Genomic DNA, 21329 nt, shown 5'->3' with positions numbered 1-21329 from the left:
TGGCAGCAGTTACAAAGTCTTGATTACATCCCAACCACACTGTAAACCTGTGGCAACCTGCCCATCTCCTAGAAACTCCTCCACCTTTCAGCATATGACAGAGCTGATCCCTGAACTTTTGCTCCTGTCACAGCCCTGTGCCCAGCCCCAGCTCCAAATGCCTCTGTTGTCCTTTCTGCACTGGTTACTGAGCAGCCACTCAGCCCTGTGACACAATCCCTCTGCAACTTATCCCTGAAGGAGTGTTACAAGGCTAGAGGGATAACTGATATAGGTAAAAGTCCACATTATCTGTGCAACATAGCTTTACTAAGATTCTGCAGATGTAATTTATTATTCCAAGAGAACAGGCTAGGAGCTGATTTCAATTGTAACAGACTACCCACCATCGCTTCTTTTGAGTGCTTTATACAACGATCATGAACATGAGCCAGCAATGTGCCCAGGTGGCCCAAAAGGCCAATGGCACCCTGGCCTGTATCAGGAACAGTGTGGCCAGCAGGACCAGGGAGGTCATTCTTCCCCTGTACACGGCACTGGTGAGACCCCAGGCAACAACTGACAGAATGAGAGGACACAATCCTAAACTGTACCAAGGCAAGTTCAGGTTAGATGTTAGAAAGAAATTCTTCACTGAAAGAGTGGTTGGGCACTGGAATTGTCTGCCCAGGGAGGTGGTAGAGTCACTGTCCCTGGACATGTTTAAAAAAAGATTGGACGTGGCACTCTGCTGTGGATTAATTGATGAGGTGTTAGGTTAGATCATAGATTGGACTAGATGATTTTAAAGGTCTTTTCCAACCTAGTTGATTCTGTGTAACTCCTGAACATTCTTGGAGGTCCCCAAGGACTGACACCAACAAGATTGACTGTGAATACTTTTGAATGACATTAAAGGGAACTTCAGCAGTTCTCCACACAAGGTGTTCTTTGCCCACTGGACAAGAGTTGAGAGCACACAGCTCCTTGTACTGCAGTCCATCAGGCCCCGTATAAATTATTGTGGGTCACAGACTTTGTGCACCACATCCCTGCTGCCAGCATGAGTGGAGGAGTATAGAGAGCACCAAGGAACTCCCTGGGACACCAGGAGACAAGGCAGAAGATGGAGGAGGAAGAGACCACTGGAAGAATTCGGAGTCAAGTTAGTGAAGACAGGAGTACATGCCATGTTGCTATTCAGCATCAAGGTTCCTCTTAGAAACAGTGATTATTGAAGAGTTAGACCAAGAAAAAGAAATTTGAGGAAGCATCTTCTGTTGAGATGGTTTCCACAATCACAGTGCAGTGACCTGTGCGCTTTAAGAACATTGCATTGGCATCTCCTGTTGCAAACAGATGATTTTCAAGGTCTTTTCCAACCCAAACCGTCCTATGAGCCCGTAGGATCTCCAGCAGCCGGGTTTCCCACAGCTCGCTGCAGCTGGGGCGGTGCTCGGGGGGTTTGGGGCTCACACCATTGCTGAGCCCCGAGCGGAGCCGGCGGGCGCGGTGATGGCGGCAGCGGCCGGACAGCGCTGGGCGGCCCGAGCTCCCCTGTGCCGGGAGCGGAGCGGGCAGCGCGGGTGGGCACCGCACCCCAAACTGCTGCGGTTCAGAGCCCGCCCCGAGGCCTCCGGGCACCTCCGAGCGACGCTGCCCCGACCCCGGCTGGGAGCCCTCGGCCCGGCCCGCCCGCAGCCCCTCGGCGGTCCCGTCCCCGCCTCGGGGGTCCCGTCCCCGCCTCGGGGGTCCCGTCCCCTTCCCCGGGGCAGAGCCCACGGCATCCCGGGGGTGTCCGGCCCCCGACATGGGCGGGCGCCGCAGGGTCCGTCCCCCGGCTGCCGCCCCTCCCGTCGGGGCGGGGATGAAACACGTAGTTTTCCGGAAAGCCTCGGCTATAGTTTCGTTTCTCGGAGCCCATTTTTGTTTCTGACTCTCGGGACAGCTGCAGACGGGGCGATGGCGGCGCTGGAGTCCGAAGCGGGCCTGTCGGGGCTGGAGGAGGATCTCACCTGCTCCATCTGCCTCTGCCTCTTCAGCAGCCCCGTGACGGTGCCCTGCGGGCACAACTTCTGCGCCTCCTGCCTGGAGCTCAGCTGGGCCGGCCTCTCGGGGGGCTTCAGCTGCCCGCAGTGCCGGGCCACCTTCGCGGGCCGCCCGCAGCTGCAGAAGAACACGGTGCTGTGCCGGGTGGTGGAGCAGCTCCAGGGCCGCGCCGGGGCCAAGGGCGAGGAAGAGGAAAATGAGGATGGGGATGGGGATGGGGAGGCGGGGGGGTGCTGTGCGGAAGAGCCCCCCGTGCCCTGCGACAGCTGCCGGGAGGCGCCTGCCGTGCAGACCTGCCTGACCTGCACCGCCTCCTTCTGCGCCGAGCACCTGCGGCCGCACCGCGACAGCCCCGCGTTCCGCGACCACCAGCTCTGCCCGCCCCTGCGCGACCTGCAGCTGCGCAAGTGCCCCCAGCACAACAGGCTCTTCGAGTTCTTCTGCGGCAAGCACGGGGTCTGCATCTGCTCCCTCTGCCTGCTCGGGCACAAGCTGTGCCCCACCAGCCCCTTGGAGCAGGCAAAAGCCGCTGCCCAGGTGAGCAGCCGGGGCTGGGTGGGGTTGGCCGGTGACCCCGGGGCTGGAACACCTTCCCAAGGGCACCCGGAGCGCCCCTTGGCTCCCTCGGGGCCTGGGCAGCCGTTCTGGAGTGCGGAGTGAAGGCCAGAGCAAGACATCGACGGTAAATCTCGTGCCTGTCATTGATAAAGTGTTATCTGCCCTCCAACATGCACTCAGGCACGTCCTCAGAGTCATTCCTTGCGTTTTCCTCCTCTCTCCAAGATGTTGCTCAAGAGCAGGGATCTGGGAAGGAGCTGTCAGGGAGTTGATTGTCAGCTCCTGGGCCGGGCTGGGCTCTCCAGTGAGGTCTCCCATACTCTGTGGCATCACCCAGAACTCTGCTGCTTTGCTCCCTGCCAGGGCTCGTCACAGCCTGAGGGGCTCATGTTCCTCTGCAGATTTCTTAAGAAGAATTATAAAGGTGTCGTAGGGAGATCTCAAGTATGTAGACAAAAGCCAGAAAGAGGTTTACAGAGTAGAAGGGAAGGAAACCTGGCCTTTATATTTTCCAGCACGGCTGAAAATCAGTGTGGATGAGTAAAGTATGCTGAAAGAGTCTAGGTGGCCAAACTCCTGTCTGTTCAGTGAGTGTGTGCACAGCTGCAGAACTTAGCCCTGATTGAGCTTAGCAGAATTTTGAACTAAAGGAACAGGTAAATCACATCTGAACGAGAAAATTCTCAAAAGGAGAGGGGTGAACAGTAGCATCAACTTCGTGCCCAAAGTCCAACCTGAGAGCTAATGTAACATTTATTCTGAGCGTGAGAACTGCTGTGCCGATAAAAGCACTGGGTCCTTTGTGAAGAGAGCATCAGCAAGCATCAGCAATGGCATCTTGCTCTTGGGAGAGGTGGGGAGTGTGTGGGTGCCGCAAGCCACACATGCAGGAGGGTACATTTACACCCTCCAAGGTTCAAGGGAAAGTAGGTTTTAAGCTGAGAGTACTAAATGCTTACAAGAGTATTTAAAACTGAGAGCAGACATGACAACTGCCTCTCTGAAATTCTTTCTGGTCTCTCCTCTTGCAGTCGGCACTGAAGAAAAAACTCGTGGAGCTGCATAACCAGGGTGAAAGAACTGCCCGGGCAATGAGCACGGTGAAAACAAACCAGAACCAAGCTGCTGTAAGTGGGTAGCTGTTCAGAGTGCTCTCAGGTTGCCTGGCACCCACTGGCCACTGCATGGCATTGGTGATTGTACCCTTGTGACAACGGCTGTAGTTCTGAGGCTGCATTGGCAGGAAAAGGTGTTACTAGGAAGGAACGAAAAAGAGAAATTTTGGCAGGGCCAGGCAGCTCTGTGGGAGATGGGAGTAAACCAGGCACTGTGCAAGGTTTTGTACCCTCATGTGAGGGTGACACTGAGAATGGGCTCCATTCCTTGTGAAATAGAAATAGAAATAGAAATCCACGGCTCTTCTCTTGCTTGTTTCAAGGAAGAGAAGCCCACATGTGAAAGAGGCTTTCGTGCAGTAGCACTGGGAGTATTTTGTTTACGAACTGTTCTTTTGAAACCAATGCGTATCTGCTCTTGTCTGCTCCAGGAGACAGCTTCAAGAAAGAAGGAATTGATCAGAAATGAGTTTTCAGAAATAAAAGCTGTAATTGAAACAAGAGAAAACGAGATCATGAAAGCAATTACAGAGGAAGAAAAGAGAGTTTGGAATAAGTTTGATTATATTTACAGTGTTCTGGGAAATAAGAAGAATGAAGTTCAGTCTCTCAGAGATCAGATTGAGATGGCACTGACTGAAAGTGATGACGTTCTGTTTTTGAAGGTAATTTGTCATTTAAATGTGAATCCAGTTCTTCATTCTAGAATGCAGACTACCAAAAACTTGCTGTGGTCATCTTGCTCTCCAGAGGCTTCCCGTCAAATGGAAATGCAGTGGTGTGCAAGAACCTGCTATCAAAGGAAGTACTGAAAAGTACACAAATATCAGTGAAAGAATGCTGAAGGGCTGTCTGGTAACTCCCCCAGTTCAGCCACTGCCTCTGCCACAAGCAGAGGTGTCACTGGGCAGGAGTCACCTCTGTGACGTGTGGCAGCTCTGTGCTGTGACCTGTCTGCTCATTGGTTCAAGTACCAGTGGGAATTAAGGTGTCTGAGCTGCTGCTGGAGTTTTGCCATGAGCTGTGTTTGACTGTAGCCTTTGTTCCCTTGAACTTGAGATGAATGCACAAACTCCACCCCATTTAAAGTAAGTTTGTTATATTTTTCTCTGTGTGCTACACAAGGTAGTCTCTCACTTGTCGTTTCAGAGAGCAGCAGCACTGCAACAAACATCAGCAAAAGAGGCTTTTGTTCCTGTAGTTGAAATGGACCAAAATGTGTTGCATTCCACTTACCAGTCTGCCATTATGCTCAAAGACATAGTGAAAAATTCAGTGACTCAGAGTAGGGAGAAAAAAGAAGAAGGTACTGTATCATTGGGGGAATTGGCATTTCTACTTTTGCTTTGAGCTGTAGTGAGGGATCTTTCGTTTCAATCCAAATATATATATATTTTTTAAAAAGGTGCAACAAATACAGTTGGTTAATATAAATAGTTTCTTCCAATCTCTGCAGTGCTCCATTTCCACACAAAAACCTTACAGCTTGGGCTAAACTGAGAGACAAAATGTGCCAGTGTTTCTTCACTGTTACCTATACTTGGATAAGCAGATGAGTATCATACTACACCCTTCTGGCAAAGCTCAGCCTTTCTTCTTTAGAGTAATTTATGGTGTCACCATTTAGCAGGGTTGGATGTGGTTAGGGTGTGGATTTGAGGGGAGATTTGAGAGGCTTTAGAGTGGCAGGACTCCACTTACCCAGCTGTAAAGGTGCTGATGGTGTAAGTGTGGTGGAACAAAGCTCTACCTACCGGGTTAAGCCAAATGATCTTTTGGACAGGGGTATGGATGTGCAGTTCCCTCTCTGCCAATTATCGCTTCAGTTCTGTTCGCATAACTGAAAAATAAGATGGAAAAATGTCTTTGCTAATGCATGACTGTTCCTGGCCATTCAAACCATAATGTAAATTGTCACCTTTGCAGCCAAACCTGTGAAAATTAAGGCCCCTCCAGCAGCTCATCCAAACAAACCCCAAGTTGGAAAAAAGGCTCACGGACCACGTAAGTACTACAGAACATCATCCTGTCCTAACTATGGCTTTGCTGTTAAATAAGAGGTGGATCAGTTACCCGAGAGCTGTTTGCTGTGGTCGTGATGCAGTGATGACCTGTAGTGAGCACCCCGGCACAGGGAGGGGAAGGTGCTTTGGGATATTTGGGGATGGATGCCTTGTGAACTGCACAGGTACATGAGTGCATCAGGCTGTACTGGTGTCTGTGTGGGCTCTAAAGCAAAGCAGAGCCTCCCCACCCTCTGGTTGTTGCAGGTTTTTTAACTTTGCACCAAACACCTTTCGGTTTGTTTGATAGATTTGCGTGTATTGAGTTGTGCTTAGGATCTGTTCATGTTCTGGTTTTTTTCTTCCTCTCTCACAGACCAGACCCACAAAGAGAAAACGGTTCCCCAGGCTCAAAACACTTCTCAGGTCGAGACAGATACCAGTAAGTGGTGGTTAAAGCAGCCTTACTCAAACATTTTGCTGCCTCCAGTGTAGGGCTGGGGTGATGGTTTTGTGGCAGGTTATACTGGGGCCTTTCAGTACTGTTTTGTCCAGATACCAGAATTAATGGGCACTGTTGCCTGTGTGCATGATCTTCCATGTTTTCTTTTTGAAGTAAATGCAGGTGTTAAGAAAGAACTTCAGTAACTTCCAGGGAGCTCTTGACACATGGTCCAGGTGCTGGGTGTGGAGCAGTGATGGGGGTGTGCTAGGGAAGCAGGACTGGAATGGAGCTGTAGCTCCTGTTGCTACACTAAAAGCTCTGTTGTAAAAGGGAAAGGAATAATCAGTGTTCCTCAGGGGAACAGGAATAGTCTACATGCCTGAACACACTGCTCCGGGAGGAGAGATCAAGCTCCTCCCAGGCTCATGACCCTGTGAAATAGGAAGCAGCTGGAAGGTTGTGCTTGATGTGCAGCTTTCCAGTGTGAGGGTATTTGTATATAAGAGAAGGGAACACAGGTGACCTCACCCCTGATGAGTAACAACTGTGTTAATTACACAACACAGCCTCACCCCCATGAGTCACAGCTGTATCCAATAAAGAGAAATGTGATAAAAAGGAGTGGGTTAGTGAGTGATGGGAGGATTGTGAAGGAGGAGGATCCTGGGGAGAGAGAATCCTGGCTGTGAGGTCAGTCTGGGTCTGCAGTTAGAGCCTGTTGTTGGAATGTGCAGTCACAGTCTACCTGGGTAAAAGCCTGCAGTCAGAGGCTGCAAGGGAAACCTCCAGCAGGAGTTTGCTGCAGCCAGGGTCAGTGAGTAATTGGAGTCAGGATGGCTGAGCTGTAAAGAGGAATAAACCAGGACCCTTTTCATGCTGTGATAAGCAAGGAGTCTGTGTCTCAGCTCATTTCTACCCTCTAACAAGTGGGATGGTGCATCATTTGTATGTGGCTTCAGCCTGCTGGACTGTCAGCTCTTTGCAGTTTCAGAAGAGCTGTGGTGATGATGTTACAGCTGACACAGTCTTACCAGTGGCTTTTGCCTCCCAGTAGAACTCACAGTTTACTTTTTTTCTTTCCCCCCTCCAGAGGAGAAAAAGAAAGCGGCTAAAGTTGGTGAGTCCAAACTTTCATCATGCCTATTGTAATTTTCATTGACTGCTCTTAAAATAATAAGATGGTTGTTAGCGTATTGAATAAAAGTTCAACTCTTGCTGGCCATTCTGAGAGCAGTCAAACACTGAGAGAAGTTGTCTGGAGAGTGGTATTTTCAAAACTTGACATCACAGTGAACAGCCTGAGCCAGCACTGAAGTTAACCCTGCATGGAGCAGGAGGTTAAACTAGATCAGCTCCACCCTGAGTGTGTCTGTGATGGGGTGTTAAACACATGAGGTCTCTTCCCAACTGGCCAAACTTTCTTTTCTTCTGTTGACACAGCACCAACCCCAGCACCAACCACCACAACTGCTGCTGCTAAAGAGCTCATTGACAGCTTCCTGAAGAAACCCAGAGAGGAGCTCTTGCAGTGTAAGACCCCCAACGTTACACTCCTTAAAGATTAGCTTTGTTCTTGTACTGGTGTTATGTGCCCTCTTTAGTTACCTGAGAAAAATACTTCTGAGGGGGGTTTCGTTAGCTTAGCTTAATAGGTTGTTACAAATGAAGGAAATTTCTGGAGAAAAAGGGGGCAGGAGGTTTCTAAGTGGTTCTTTTGCCAGTTGAATCACATGAATCTTCAGCCTCTATGTATCTTTATGAAGACAAATGAAGTTTTTTAACTAATGACTTTAGTTTCCCCAAAAAGGCAGCGTTAGGGTAGCCTAGAAACACGGTGTAGTGCAATAGATTCTTTTTAAATTAAATACAGGCTTTTATGTGAGCCCATGATGGCTTGTTAAGATGCTATACAGCATGGAGTACCCTTTGCTGCCAGATCAGCAGTCACCTTCTTTTGCCAGGGTGTATTTGGTGATAAAGGGATCCTGTGGGGCTGCAGGAAGGAAGAAAACTTGCCCTCCATTTGCCTGTTGAGTAGAGCTGCAGTTGAACCCAGCAGCTTTACTGCAGCCCTAAGAACCGGCTGCACTGAGGAGGAGAGCGGAGCTGGCAGATAAACACAGCAGCAAGTGCTGAGGCGGGACAGGATACATAAAGGTGCTTTGTCCTTCAGTACCTTCAGGTGATACGTGTCATTGCAGATGCTGCCAACATCACGCTGGATTACAACACAGCTCACAACACCGTGGTTCTGTCTGAGAACTACACCAGGATGTCCATCTCAGATGCCTTTGTGGGTCACAAGTACCACCCTCAGCGCTTCACCGATTACCGCCAGGTGCTGGGCTTCCAGTGCTTCAAGAGGGGCATCCATTACTGGGAGGTGCAGCTGCAGCAGGGCAGCTTCTGCGGCGTCGGCGTCTGCTACGGCAGCATGGAGCGCCAGGGCCCCGAGAGCCGCCTGGGCAGGAACAGCAAGTCCTGGTGCGTGGAGTGGCTCAACTCCAAAATATCGTCCTGGCACAACGATGTGGAAAAGTGCCTGCCCAACACAAAGGCTACCAAGATCGGGGTGCTGCTCCACTGCGAGGGGGGCTTCGTGATTTTCACGGCGGTGGGGGAGAAGAATAACTTGATCTATAAATTCAAAGCCCAGTTCACCGAAGCCTTGTACCCAGCCTTCTGGCTGTTTTCCAGTGATGCCGTTCTCTCTCTGTGTCACATGAAAGAGTAAGGTGTTGTATCTCACTTTAGTTCATTTACAGCACAGATAATCTGTCTCAAAGATTCATTGTTTGATACAAAAATTGTAATCTCTTTTAAGCAGTATAGGAAATCTGCCAATTCTTTGGTATGAATTGCTAAAGCCTTTAGATAGTGATTTAGCAAAATGTTTTTGATAGTAAAAACTATAATGGTTTGCAAAGGTCCTGATTGCCCTAAATCAAAGTTGTGATGCAAATCCTTGTTAAATGTCTTCAGTGGCCCCTGTGGCTTCTGTGGTTTCCTGTAAAGGAGCAACAGAATTAATCTGTTCCACGGGTAACAATAACCCTTTTGAGAAAGAAACGGGAAGAATTTCTTGACAAAGTCAGGCTTTGAGGGAGGGGAGGTCTCACTGTTGCCTTTTTGCCCGTGCACAGACTGTTGTCCATACAGGTGTTCAGTATGTGACACCAGTGTGTGACTCCACCAGGTGCTACAGAAAGAGCTTTTGAAACCCATGAGTTCAGGTTTTATGGCTCTGAGTTACAAAACCCATTATGATCTCATCAGGATGGAACCGCGGAGACTTTTAGAATTGATGGGAAAGAAATGGTATTAGAATCACCAGGAAACAAATGACATCAGCTGAGGCACTGAGAATACACCAGAGAGTTGTCAGGAAGACATCCTGCAGAGCAGTGGTGTGCATCCTGTGATGAAGATTGTGGGATGAAACATTGTGTCATCTTCTGACCCAGAAAATGCTTCACATCTTCACACTGAAGGCTCTTCAGTGCTGGTTTTGGTGGGTTTTTTTGTGTGTGTGTGCTGAGGAGTTCAGGGGGTGCATTCCTGCTCTCAGTCTCCTGTCATAAAGCTTTTCCTCTTTATGAGGTGGGATATTCTCTGCTGGTGTCTCTTTAGCTTAAAGAGTGTCTCCTGTCATAAAGCTTTTCTTCTTTATGAGGTGGGATATTCTCTGCTGGTGTATCTTTTGTTGTTCAGGTGGTAGGAATTGGATTTCTTGCATGTTTTTGGGACTCCAGTTTGAGGAGTCTCAAGACAGAGATACCTGATACCTGCAAATTCCTGAAAAATGCTGGTTCCTCTCGGCATGAAACCTGTGGGCAGACAGGGTGAGTCTTTTGACATACAGAGGATTAGCACAAAGGAGCATATACATCCATTCCTCCTGGGATGGATTTTTAATTCTCTTGGTGTTCTTTGGGGTTGTGGTATGTCTTCAGAGCTTCGCACCAGGTACAGAGAAATCTGTACGTCTTACTTATAACTTTAAAACAATCTGTAGGCAATCAAGGTATTTGGATCTCATAGTTATTGGGCCTGTATCTTGTTGGTGCCTCTGGACTTAGTGTGCCAGCTCTTATTTCTTGTAGCCCATGGGAAGCTCACACGAGAGCCTTCCTGGACTTTGATTTGTAAGATTCCCCTTACAGGACTTGGTGAAATAGAACACAAAGCCACTGCTGGCACTTTGGCAGGGAATTGCTAGAAGGCTTTAAAGAACCTCTGTGAACTACATTCCACATTAGCCAAAGTGCTTTGGAGAGAGGCTTTCAGGAATTCAGGCTTGGTGTCTCTATTTTTACTTGGTTTGTAAACTCTTGGTTCTTTGTCAAGGACAGCACAAGTCTCATTTCTTCCCATTTTTTGGTCAGAATAGGATATGGAATTGGTGGTGGATCTGAAAGTGCCATGGCTGTCTTTGGAGCAGTTCCACTCTCTCAAGGGTCTCCACTTTCCAAAGCAGTCAGCACTAAAACTCCCATCCTGAGCAGAATGCTGCAAAAGGTGCTGAAGTAGGCTGTGTCCTGCTGGGAGCCAACAATGCGTGACAAACCAGGGTTTCTGCCCTTCCAGTTTTTCAGCAGTGAAAAATAAGAGCAGTTCCCTCTGAGAAATCCTTTTGCTGCTTGGCCGTGCCTCAGTGGCTGTAGATCCACTCAGCAGGGTGCTGAAGGAGTACTCTGTCCCCTTGGTTGTGGGCAAAACTGTGCTCTGGCAGCCTGTGCAGTGGAGAAAATCCCCATCCTCTGTTCCTTGCTTCTTGACTTTAGAGAGGTGTCAGTACTGCGCTCTGAGTCTATGGACTTCTGTGGCCACAGTCTGGAGGGACACCCAAACAAAGTAAAGAGAAGCTTCTATTCTGCCTTGTGGGATATAGTTGGATTCTTGACATGGGACACTGGTGTAGGACCAAGCATGTGGAACACATGAGGTGCCCTGCAGTGAAACAAGCTTTCTCCTGGGCCCCTGATCCTGTGTTTCCTGATCCTTTCTTTTGTGCTATGAATGACTACAAATCATAGAGTGAAGTTCTGTTAATTTGGAATTCACAGAATATTCTGAGTTGGAAGGGACTCACAGGGGTTACTGAGTCCAGCTCCTAAGTGAATGACTTGTACTGGGATGGAACCTTGGCATTACTAGGACCAATCTGTGGGCTTCTGAGAAATGTTGTTTTGGTTAGCTTCAGGTATCTTGCATGTATTCAAACATTACTGTGATATAACTATTATAATTAATAATAAACAGTAGTGTGTTTAGGAAAAATACTAGTTACTGCATGAGAAATGATCTTTTTAAAATCTTTTCAACACAATTGAAGTGGTAGTGCATAGTACCTGTCAGAGCTGCACTGGTTTTAAACAAGACATATATAGGAGCATATATTTTGATTGTAATTCTCTTTTTAGTATTACAAAGAAAGCAACTTAGTCTAGAAAAAGAACTAATTCTGGTGTTAACACCATGAGAATGTGCATTGATTTACATTTTAATATACAAGTGAGAGTAAATCAAAAAAGTTGCTGAATGAAAATAAATGAATGCTTAATCTTCAATTACAGACATCAGTAAAACAGTGTACTTAGAAAAATAAATGCTTATGTGGTTATAAACCTCTTGATCATGCTGATATATCAACCATGTGCTTCAGCCTTTATAAGGTGTGCTCTTGTTTGTAGCTGTGCCAGCCACACCCAGGCAGAGCCACCACCATGGATTTTGTGCCATCTGCTCCATGTGCCTGTGACCACTTCTGGAGCTGGATGGTGATGGTTTGAATTCAATAAATACAGTAAACCCTGACTCTGACTGTTTTGTTCTGTGCTCAGGGTCGAAGCAGGGAGGGGCTAGAAGTGAAGGCACCACAGAGTACAAAGGACAGCTCTTTCAGAGCATTACTCACTGGGTTATGGGAGAGCTGGGGAAGGGGCAGGCAGAGCTCTGCTGGTCTCTGGACTGCTCCTAACCTGCCTCATTCCCCTGGGCTGCACACCCATTATCAGTAATGCTGCATCCTCACTGAGAATGAGGAAATCATCTTTCCCAGTAAACAAAACTGGAGACCTTTCTGGGTAAGTAAAACCCTGGTTATCAGCTGGAGGAAGATGGACAATTAGAAACACAGGGGTGGGATTGCTTTAAAAGGCCTGAGGTGAGATCCAGCATCTGCCAGCCTAAGTCCCACCTGGAAGCAGCAATAGATGATGATTCCTGATACCACCCAGTGGAATTGCAAGCTGCTGCCTCCCCATGTGGCCAGTGGAAAACAACTCAGCAGGGAGCTGATTTAAACAGCAGATTTAAAAATCAGCCCAAACAAAGCATCCATGAAACAAGTTAAACATTTCCATCTAAAGTTCTCCAAGTGAGTTGGGCTGAAGAAGGTTTTGGGGGAAAAAACTCTCTGAAGAGTTTGCAGACTCGCAGTTGCTTGAGCAGTGTGATAGATGCTATAAAAACTAGGTGAGGGAAAAATCCTTGTCTTTGCTACTTGTCCCATGATGTCCCTGGGATTAGGAGGTTAATTAGGTCTGCCAAAGCTTTGCCTCTGTTTCCAAAGACAGGCAAAGAGGTTTTTAAGCCTGTGTAAACTTGACTGTGTGTACAGCCAAGGGCCTGAGCAGGTGCTGAAGCCCCTGGGAAGTCAGTATGATGTATGATTATATTCATACAAAGTCTGTTTTCTTCCTTGCTAATGATATTTCCTCTTGATTTAGCTTTGTGATTACTTTTTCACAATGAAAAGAAAACTGACTTAGACTCCAAATCATATTCTCTGTGAATATATGTAAAAATGTTAATCAAGACATTCCCTATTTTAGTAAAACTGTATTTGGTTAGTGTTTAACAGACTGTATTTCTGTATTTCTGTACCCAGTCCCCTGATTCCCTCCCAATTAAGTGGCTGCTACTTCTCAAATAATCAATGTCAGTTAAAAACATGTCACAGAGTGGTCATTGTATGACTCCTATTCAAAGCTCATGTCATTGGCATGTCATTTCATTGGCAGCTATTTTGTCCCATAAAAAAGTTCAAGGCAGCAATTTGTGAATCTTGCTCAGCCAAGTATAACTGTGGAAAAGAGGAGTCGTTCCAAAAGTCAATTTATTGTGGTCTGTCAGAGTTCTCCCCATTCAGTTGTCTCCAGGCCCTGTCATGGGCTCACTTCTGTGAGCTCAGCCCTGTGTTGCCCAGGCTGCAATCAGATGCCATTACATGGGAAAGAATGGGTTTATTCACACCATTTATTGTCTCTGTGTGGTAGACACGTGTGTATCATTTTATGGTGCAGGAATTCCATTTACACAAACTATAGGCAATTATGTGAGCGTGGCTAAAGGACTAAGGGAGGGTGGGAGGACCCACCAATCAAATAATACAAGCTAATTGAAAAGAGGCAGATAATTTAGGTGAAAGTACCATCATGAGCAATTCTTGAACCTAAATTAGTTCAACAGAACTTTAAGGAGGTGACTTAGTTGCATTTTGTCTGTGCTTGTATTAAGCTCCTTAATGTTTTTCAGTGTCAGAAAAGACCACGTACTTTTTACGGTATCTACATTCAATTTTAAAAATCACGTAGTTCTTGGTGAAGAAAGGGCTTTTTTTGCTTTACAGGTAGTTTTTTCCTCCCAGGTTAGAGAGGGTTTTCACATTTGCCTGTAAAGGAAGAGAAATTAAGCAAAGACTGGGGTGAGGAGAAAAATATCTAGAGAAAAAGCAAATTTACACAGAGCAAGGGATGTTAGAGAGACTTTTCTAGTACTGAGCACAGGCTGCTTTCAAACCTTCCTCAAAAGACTATCTTTCCAAAATCCAGAGTTTTTTTGTGAAGCAAAGAAAATGTGAAGAGAGATTAATGTGAGTGTCCTAGGGTAACTTTATGATGCCTGTATCCCCAATCGTCTGTTCTGTTTGTGCTGTATATTGAGTCCTGTGCCTTTAAGACTGGTTCTAAGAGCAAGAAGAAGCGCGGAGTTTGTTTTGAGAAAACTGCCTGACTCCTCCACATTATTCTGCGGACAGCGTGTTCAGCGGAGGCTTGGAGAGACTGCAGGACAGATTTTTTTTTCTTTGCTTTTAGTTAGTTTCAGCTAGCTAGGGCAGAGAATTTCCCTGGACTGTTTTTTTTTCCTTTTTCTTGGAACTGTTTAAACCTGCTCTGGACTGCAAACCCAGGGGAGCACTGGGGGCTGCACCTGCGGCCCACCAGGGCCTGGACCTCGGCATTTTCCAGCAGCGCTGGAGGGACTGGGACTGATGAGAGACTGAGAGAGAGCTGAGCTCCACCCACGGCAAGGACTTTCTCAATTTGCCATCTCACTTCAGACGGAGAAGTTTTATTGTTTCATATTATTCATTCTTTATACTTGTATGCACTTCATTTGTTTAGTAAAATAGTTTTTTCCACTTTTCTCCAAAGAGGGTTTTGGGTTTTTTTTTTCCAGACCGGTTGGAGGGAGGGGCCACGTGGGTTTGCTTCCTTAGAGGGATCCTATACAGGGGTTTTCTCCCAAATTTGTCCCAAACCAGGACAGTGAGTTAAAAGAGTTCACAGGGCTCACGAGCCATGATCTTCAGGAAATCATCCAGGTCCCAGTTTGGGTGGAATTGTTAACTTTAGTCCTTGGTTTTAACTTTGCTCCAGATTCAATATCCAAAGACTGGGCCGAAACTTTTCAACTCTCAGCAGCAGTGTCTCTTGTGTCAGTTGAGCTCAAACTCGCAGGGGTTGGCTCCCCTTTCTCTGGCAGCCTGGTAAACCAACATGAAATCCTTAAAGCGAGGGGCACAGCCCAGCCAGGCTTCCCCAAAGTGTTCATTCCCAGTGAAGAGGAAATCTCCCCCCACTTCTTCACCCTGCACCACAGAAGGGTTTGGATGGGGCCTCACCACTCCCCACTCCCTTCCTCCTGCTGGAAAATCTGGTTTTTCTGCCTGTAGACTTTCTGGACACTGACATCGACCTGGGACACGTGGTTCTCTGAGTCGTGGGAGACGTTTCGGATGGATCCTTTCACCACTGGATGTGAAGAAGACAGGAGGTGGTTACAGAGCAGCAGGAGAACAGTTCAGGTACTACGAGCTCACTGAATGAAATACCTGGAGAGCAGCTTTGCTGTGCAGGTTTTACACCTACCACCTGCACATGGACACGTTTCTGAGCTTACATTGCATCCTTTGCACAGGGGATCTCCACACAAGCTGTGCTGTGTCCTTGGAATTGTGCTTTAGTGACTGCTCAAACCAGCCACACCACAGGAAAAAGGTTGATAATGCAAAGTAGTGGAGGATAAAAAAAGCACATGACAAGAGGTCAGCTCAGGGATTAATTTTTTTCAGTCTGTGTTCCAAGGCAATGACTGTCACAGACACCTCCTTCCTGACTCCAGGGGACTCTGGAGCTTTTCCTTTCACAGCACTAACAGAAGTTGATCCAAGAAGAATCAAAATATGATTTGGTCAGAAAAAAAATGAGAGGTTGTTAAATCTTTTTCATTTAAATGTTTAGTGGGTTTTTTCCCTCTCAAAAGACAATGTCATCCATCCACCAAAAGGCACTTTGGGAGATGATGAACAACACTGAGAACTCTTAAAGTGACTTTATTTGAAGTCTTATTTAAAAATCACTTTGCATACATGTACCTTCTTCTCCTAGAAGGATCCTAGCTGGAAGGAAAGCATAAGAAGCCATTGTCTCTGTTTGAAAGCATTCTTTGCATTCATCATATGGAGAACAAAGCATCCCATCTGACAGGTATTTGTTGTCCTGAAGCCACCTTTATCATTGTCACTGGCCCCATTTTTCACAGCAATCAATTATTCTTCTACTAATTAAATTAATTTAAATCCCACATCCATAGAAGGCTCAGAAACATTCACCATTTGAAAAAGAAATCCTCAGCAAATGAGGTCACACCACCACTCTCCTGCCACAAAACTTCTTCACTCTTGTACAGAAAACTCAACGACCCAAGATGCAGAAAAACCTTACCTCAGAAGTTTTCAAGAACTTCCTAATTTATTTAGATTTCCAAGGGAATCCAGAATGCTGTCTAACAGATGTCTCTGCTCTCTGTCTCCCTTAGTGTGATCATTTTTAATCAGCTGCACTCAAGTCTATTGCCGAGCTATAACGCACTTGTTGCTGGTGCTCCAGGTTGCTCCTGCACTGCTCGGGGTGCAGTGAGTGCAGACCCCCGTGCTAAGGAGAACCCTAAAGCCCCCATTCACTCCCAGTGTCATTTACACCTTCATTAGCAGCTATTTTCTCTAATCAAAAAAGCTGATGATAGCGATTTGTGAGTTCAGGGCAAGGAAGTCAGGCCATAAACAGAGTCAGTTCAAAGGGCTGCTTCCTCTGCTCTGTTGCTGCTGTGAGTGTGAGTGCCCCCTTTGTGTGCCTGGGCCCCCACATCTGTCAGTCTCTGCTTGGGAACCAGCACCTTCCTCCAGGACAAACAACGGGCTGGATGGCACCAATTCATTTAGAAGAAGAATAAAAATTACCAGCGCTCTTAAGGAAGCACGCCCTGCACTGGGCCTGTATTTGCACAGTGGTGCTGGTGTCTGATTTTATCAGCCTTAAAGTATGGCGAGGCCTGGTAGGAAAGCAGTCATTTGGTGGGGCTTTTAAATGTTGAATATGGAGTTTGTGGTTTTATTTCATTATGTAGGTACATTTACAGCAATGGAATTGTGGCTGTGTGGAGAGGCAGCTCTACAACTTTAGCTGTTTGAGCTCATCAAAGAGGTACAAACATGCACGTGGAAAAATGTGGGAATAAAATTAACACATCATAATTGAAAGAAAAAATTCTATTGCATTATTAAGAAAAATGGAAAAAGATTGGAATGTATTATCAGATAACTATTTCTTATTATTTCTTTTCTTATGGACTAATAACTGTGCTGTTTCCTCATAAGGGATGAAACCTAACCAGGATGTCACTGAAGGAAAGTTTAAATCACATGAAATCTTTAAGTTGCAAACAATTCACTGCCTCTACAGAAAAGAAACTGGGGAGTATGCAAACTGTGAGGGGAGGGAGAAGGCAAATTCATAATTGTGATAAAAAGAACTACAGACAAAGGCAATAAAAATGACCACACCAAGCCTGAGTGTACATTTACACACTCGTGACTCGGTGACACCTGCCAGCCAGCAGCACACCTGTGAGCTTTACTCACAGTTCAGTTTTGGTTCATAACCTTTCTGCCTGCAGGAAATGAGGACCTTGGCAGTAAAGCTTCTCCCTTCTAGGTTTCACTTTGTCCCCCCATTCAGATTATTTTCCACAGTTTATTTCCCAGATCAGAGAGCATGGTCATGCTATTATTTTAAGAAAAACAGCAAATAAATCCAAATAATCAATATAAATTGGAGGCAGAATGACTCCCCTTTAGTCAGCTTACCAAAATCACTGCTGCAAATAGCCATAAGTTCCATGTTGTCACAAGGACGGCACATAGCTAGAAAAAACAGAGCAGTTATTTATAACACTATAGTGCATCCCATTGCTTAAGGACTGGTGAATTCAGAGGGGAGATGGGGCAGAACTACCAGCTTGGAGAGCGCTGTGATCGGACGCAAACCAAAATTCTTGTTATGCAAATACCACCACAGCAAATAAGCACAGAGGATGTTCTAGTGAGGGCACTGCCAGGCAGTAGGGCCTCCTTTGCAACGCCAAAACAGCCTCTGCCACCTGCACCAGCTCAGCGGGGAGCAGCTGCCACCTGAGATCTGCCCCAAAAGCGGAGCCCCTACCTTCAGCCAGGGCCATGCTTTTGAAGTCGGGGCCAGCAGCGCTCTGGTTGCTCAGCAGCTCGTACTGAAGCTGGCGGTGCAGGGGCCGATGTCCCTGTGCGGGCCGGCCCGCAGGAACAGGGCCGCTCCCTGCGGCCTGCGGGCGCTGAGGCAGGACGCTGCCGGGGCCGAGCCCCCCGCGCCTCGCTTACCACCAGGTGCAGGCGCCCAGCGCGTTCCGCGGGGATGCTGGCGCCCTGGAAGTCGCTGGCGGGTTTGATGCAGACCGTGGTGTGCTGGGCACCGGCCAGGCTGGGCTCCAGCACCACTCGCAGGGTTCGTGCCGGGTACATCCACTCCAGGGAGCCCTCGGTGCAGCGCAGGTGAACCTGCTCCACGGCACGGGAGCGGGGCTCCCGGCTCAGGCCACTGCCGAAACACCACGGACCCGTCAGAAAAGGCCGAGGGGAGGGGAGGGGGAGAGGAGCCACGCCACTGCAACAGGTACCACCTGATCTTATTTCTAACTCTCCTAATGACCCTCAAATCGGCTTCCTCCAGCTGGACTGGGTTCCCTCCCTCCCTTCCCTCGAATCTGCGCCGTAGCACCACGCAGGAGCCGCAGAGGGACAGGGAATGCTCACAGCTGGGTGCACGGGAAGGAGCCTCAGCCCCTTTGACCAGCTCCATGCTTGGATGCCTGCAGCACGCAGAGAAATGTCAGAGGGCAATTTCTCACTGCTAAACAGCACAAAACTTTTTCTTGTGCTACGACTGGCCATTGCTCAGCGGTCCAGAGAATCCCACCAGCGAGTGGGAGGCTGGGGGTGAGAGCCGCTGACTCGCAGCAGGAGCCGCACGGCGATGTTACGCCCTATTTCCAATATAAACTCATCAGGAAAATGTTTCTGATAAAAAGGGCGGTGCTGGCCCTACTCCCGAGCGCTCGCTCAAGCCCGTGCAACTCCACTGCTTTCAGAACAGTTACTTTTGCTGTGGTCACTTACGAAAATAAAATCTGCGCCAGCATAATTAGTTAAAAGGAAAGTAAAAAGACAACAAAACATAGTGGGAAAGGACGCAATATTTGAGAATATTGAGAACACTTGTAGCCTATTTCCCTGCTAGTGACCGAAGTAAACCCACCAGCGCGGCGGCACCGCACCCAGCGCCGCGGGACGCGGCCGCTCCCTCCCCGCGATCCCCGGTTCCCGCAGCCCCCCGGCCCCGGCCGTGCGCACCCATCTGCCCCTCCAGCTGCAGCGGTCGGCGCTGCCCGGGCGGGATTCCCCTGCCAGCACCAGCACCGGCAGGGCCGGCGGCCCGGACGAGCCCCGCACCGTGGCCGTGGGCCGCCGGCTCTGCCGGGCGCGGCCGGGTTTTAAGGGCGGCGGGAGGGAAAGGGGTGGGCTGGGAGTGGGCTGGGGGTCCCGGGGGCGGCGGCCGCGCCTCTCACCGACCCCTTCCCCCGCCCCGCCGGGAGAGCCCCCCAGCACGGGGACAGCAGGGACACCCCGCCTCACCCTTCCCTCTCCGCACCCCCGTCCCCATCGCCCGGGCCGGGCAGCTCCCTTTTGTATCCGAAATATTTACGAGTGCTTAGTAACAGTTTCTCATCGCCGTGTAGGAAAGAACAAAAATCGTGTCAACATATTCAAAGCGAATTTTGAATGAACGATGGAAATTCAATAGTTTTAACTTCTGCTTTCATGATTATCTTTCAGGGGTCCGTGCACAAGAAAGCTCCAGGGCCCACGATTATCATGCTAAAAGCCGTGCCGTGCCTGCCAATAATTAGATTTCTATATGCATTGCCCTTTCCATATTTTCAATGAACGACATGGGGAGATGCTCTTTCGCAGGTCTGGGAGAGCGAGGCTCCTTTCTGCAGCCCTTGAGGGTGGAATCGGGATTTCGCGGCCGGGCGGGGACAACGGCCCTCGGCAGGGCTGGGTGGCACATCCCGGGATCCGCAGGGCATTGCTCCGGGATCCGCAGGGCATTGCCCCGGGATCCGCAGGGCATTGCTCCGGGATCCGCAGGGCATTGCCCCGGGATCCGCAGGGCATTGCTCCGGGATCCGCAGGGCATTGCCCCGGGATCAGCAGGGCATTGCCCCGCGCAGCAGCGCCGCGGTCACCGGGACTCTCCGGCCACCCGTTACCTTGCGGTTACCAGCGCGTTCTCACACTGCCCGCAACTGAACAGGCAGAGTCTGCCCGCAGCCCTGCTGCAAGGAGGGATTTTCCTGAAGAGGAAAATCAATTTGTTAGAGGAGATACCCTGAAACCAGAGCTTTAGTCCTCAAGTGTCTGATACTGGACTCCTTGAATCCTATTTCGACCCACTTTACTGTTCATTCACAAAACTTTGTATTTTTACCTTTTTTGTCAAAAAAAAGAAACAGAATTTCAGCCTTGACTTGCACTTTGTTAATGTCCTATGTTCTTCCCCACGCATACCTGTGCTGTGACTCTTTGCACAACTTTTGGCAAAAGTCTGGCTCAAGTTGGTGCTCACTCCAGCAATTCTAAAAACATTTAAAGCATCAAACCCTGACGGTTACCAACATCAGTGCCAGTGATCCTGAAAGCTCTGTGAAACTACTGTCTTACCCATCTAAGAAAAAACCTGCTGAATATCTATGCTCTGACCCCATCCTGAATGGAAAACAACACACAAACAGTCTTTAAAAGGTTTGATTGTGGCATAATACAGGAGCTGAGAGGCCAGAGCCCTTCTCTCTTTTGTGCAAATGAGACCAGGGAACAGAGGAGAGGACTCGGGGAGGGAACTGACACCATGATAAAGTGGCCTCACAGGAGGATTTATTCACTTCCAAAGGCCCAAACGAACCCATCTGCTGCCATCGGGAGAAAGCACTGAGCCACTTGATCCCTGAATGTCTCCCAGCAGCAGCGTTTTCCCTTGCTAGAGAAAGCACCGTGTGAGTTTTGCTGACTTGCTCTCAGCAGCGCCTCCAGCCCCATCTCCAGTTTCTACTGACATCAAAACAACTCCTGTTAAAACTCTTATTTCAAACTGCCCATCAGGTAAGGCATTTGCAGAGCTCCTTCCCCTCTTCGAGTAAATAATGTGCTGCATCAGAAACTGTTTTAAGATCCCAAGTCAGTGGCAACAGGTGAGAAGGAACAATGTGGACATTTCACATTACTGTTGAAGCCTGGGAATTCAAACCATTTTAACCACACCTATTGAAAAGCCACACACTCAGCTCCTCCCCGGGGTGGAGAAGGATGAACCAGGACCGGATAAGCAGCTGCTGAAAGATCTTTGCAGGTTACCAGTGCTAGTTTCACCTCCAATGACATTACAATGCTGGCTAGAATTTTTCCCTTTTACTGCGGTTTGAGATGCTCAGATGCTGCAGCAGGAATCTCGGGCAGAAGCATGG

The 21329-nt window shown here is 48.3% G+C and overlaps 1 protein-coding gene and 1 pseudogene across 1 annotated transcript; one reads left to right on the top strand and one right to left on the bottom strand.

The window, feature by feature from the left end:
• The first annotated feature begins 1878 nt into the window (after window positions 1-1878).
• TRIM25 (tripartite motif containing 25) lies at window positions 1879-11965 on the top strand. Its single transcript, XM_040081669.1, has 9 exons — window positions 1879-2565; window positions 3618-3713; window positions 4133-4366; window positions 4851-5007; window positions 5628-5705; window positions 6081-6146; window positions 7240-7266; window positions 7590-7679; window positions 8351-11965. The coding sequence occupies exons 1-9, from the start codon at window positions 1942-1944 to the stop codon at window positions 8881-8883; spliced, it is 1905 nt and encodes a 634-aa protein (XP_039937603.1). The 5' UTR covers window positions 1879-1941; the 3' UTR covers window positions 8884-11965.
• Window positions 11966-14707: 2742 nt separating this feature from the next.
• LOC120760870 (meteorin-like protein) lies at window positions 14708-21327 on the bottom strand (annotated as a pseudogene).
• Window positions 21328-21329: the final 2 nt, after the last annotated feature.

The sequence above is a fragment of the Hirundo rustica genome, chromosome 18 (assembly GCF_015227805.2).
Source record: "Hirundo rustica isolate bHirRus1 chromosome 18, bHirRus1.pri.v3, whole genome shotgun sequence".
Lineage (NCBI taxonomy): Eukaryota > Metazoa > Chordata > Aves > Passeriformes > Hirundinidae > Hirundo > Hirundo rustica.
Note: the sequence above shows the minus strand (reverse complement) of the source record. Positions and strands in the feature narration are given on the sequence as shown.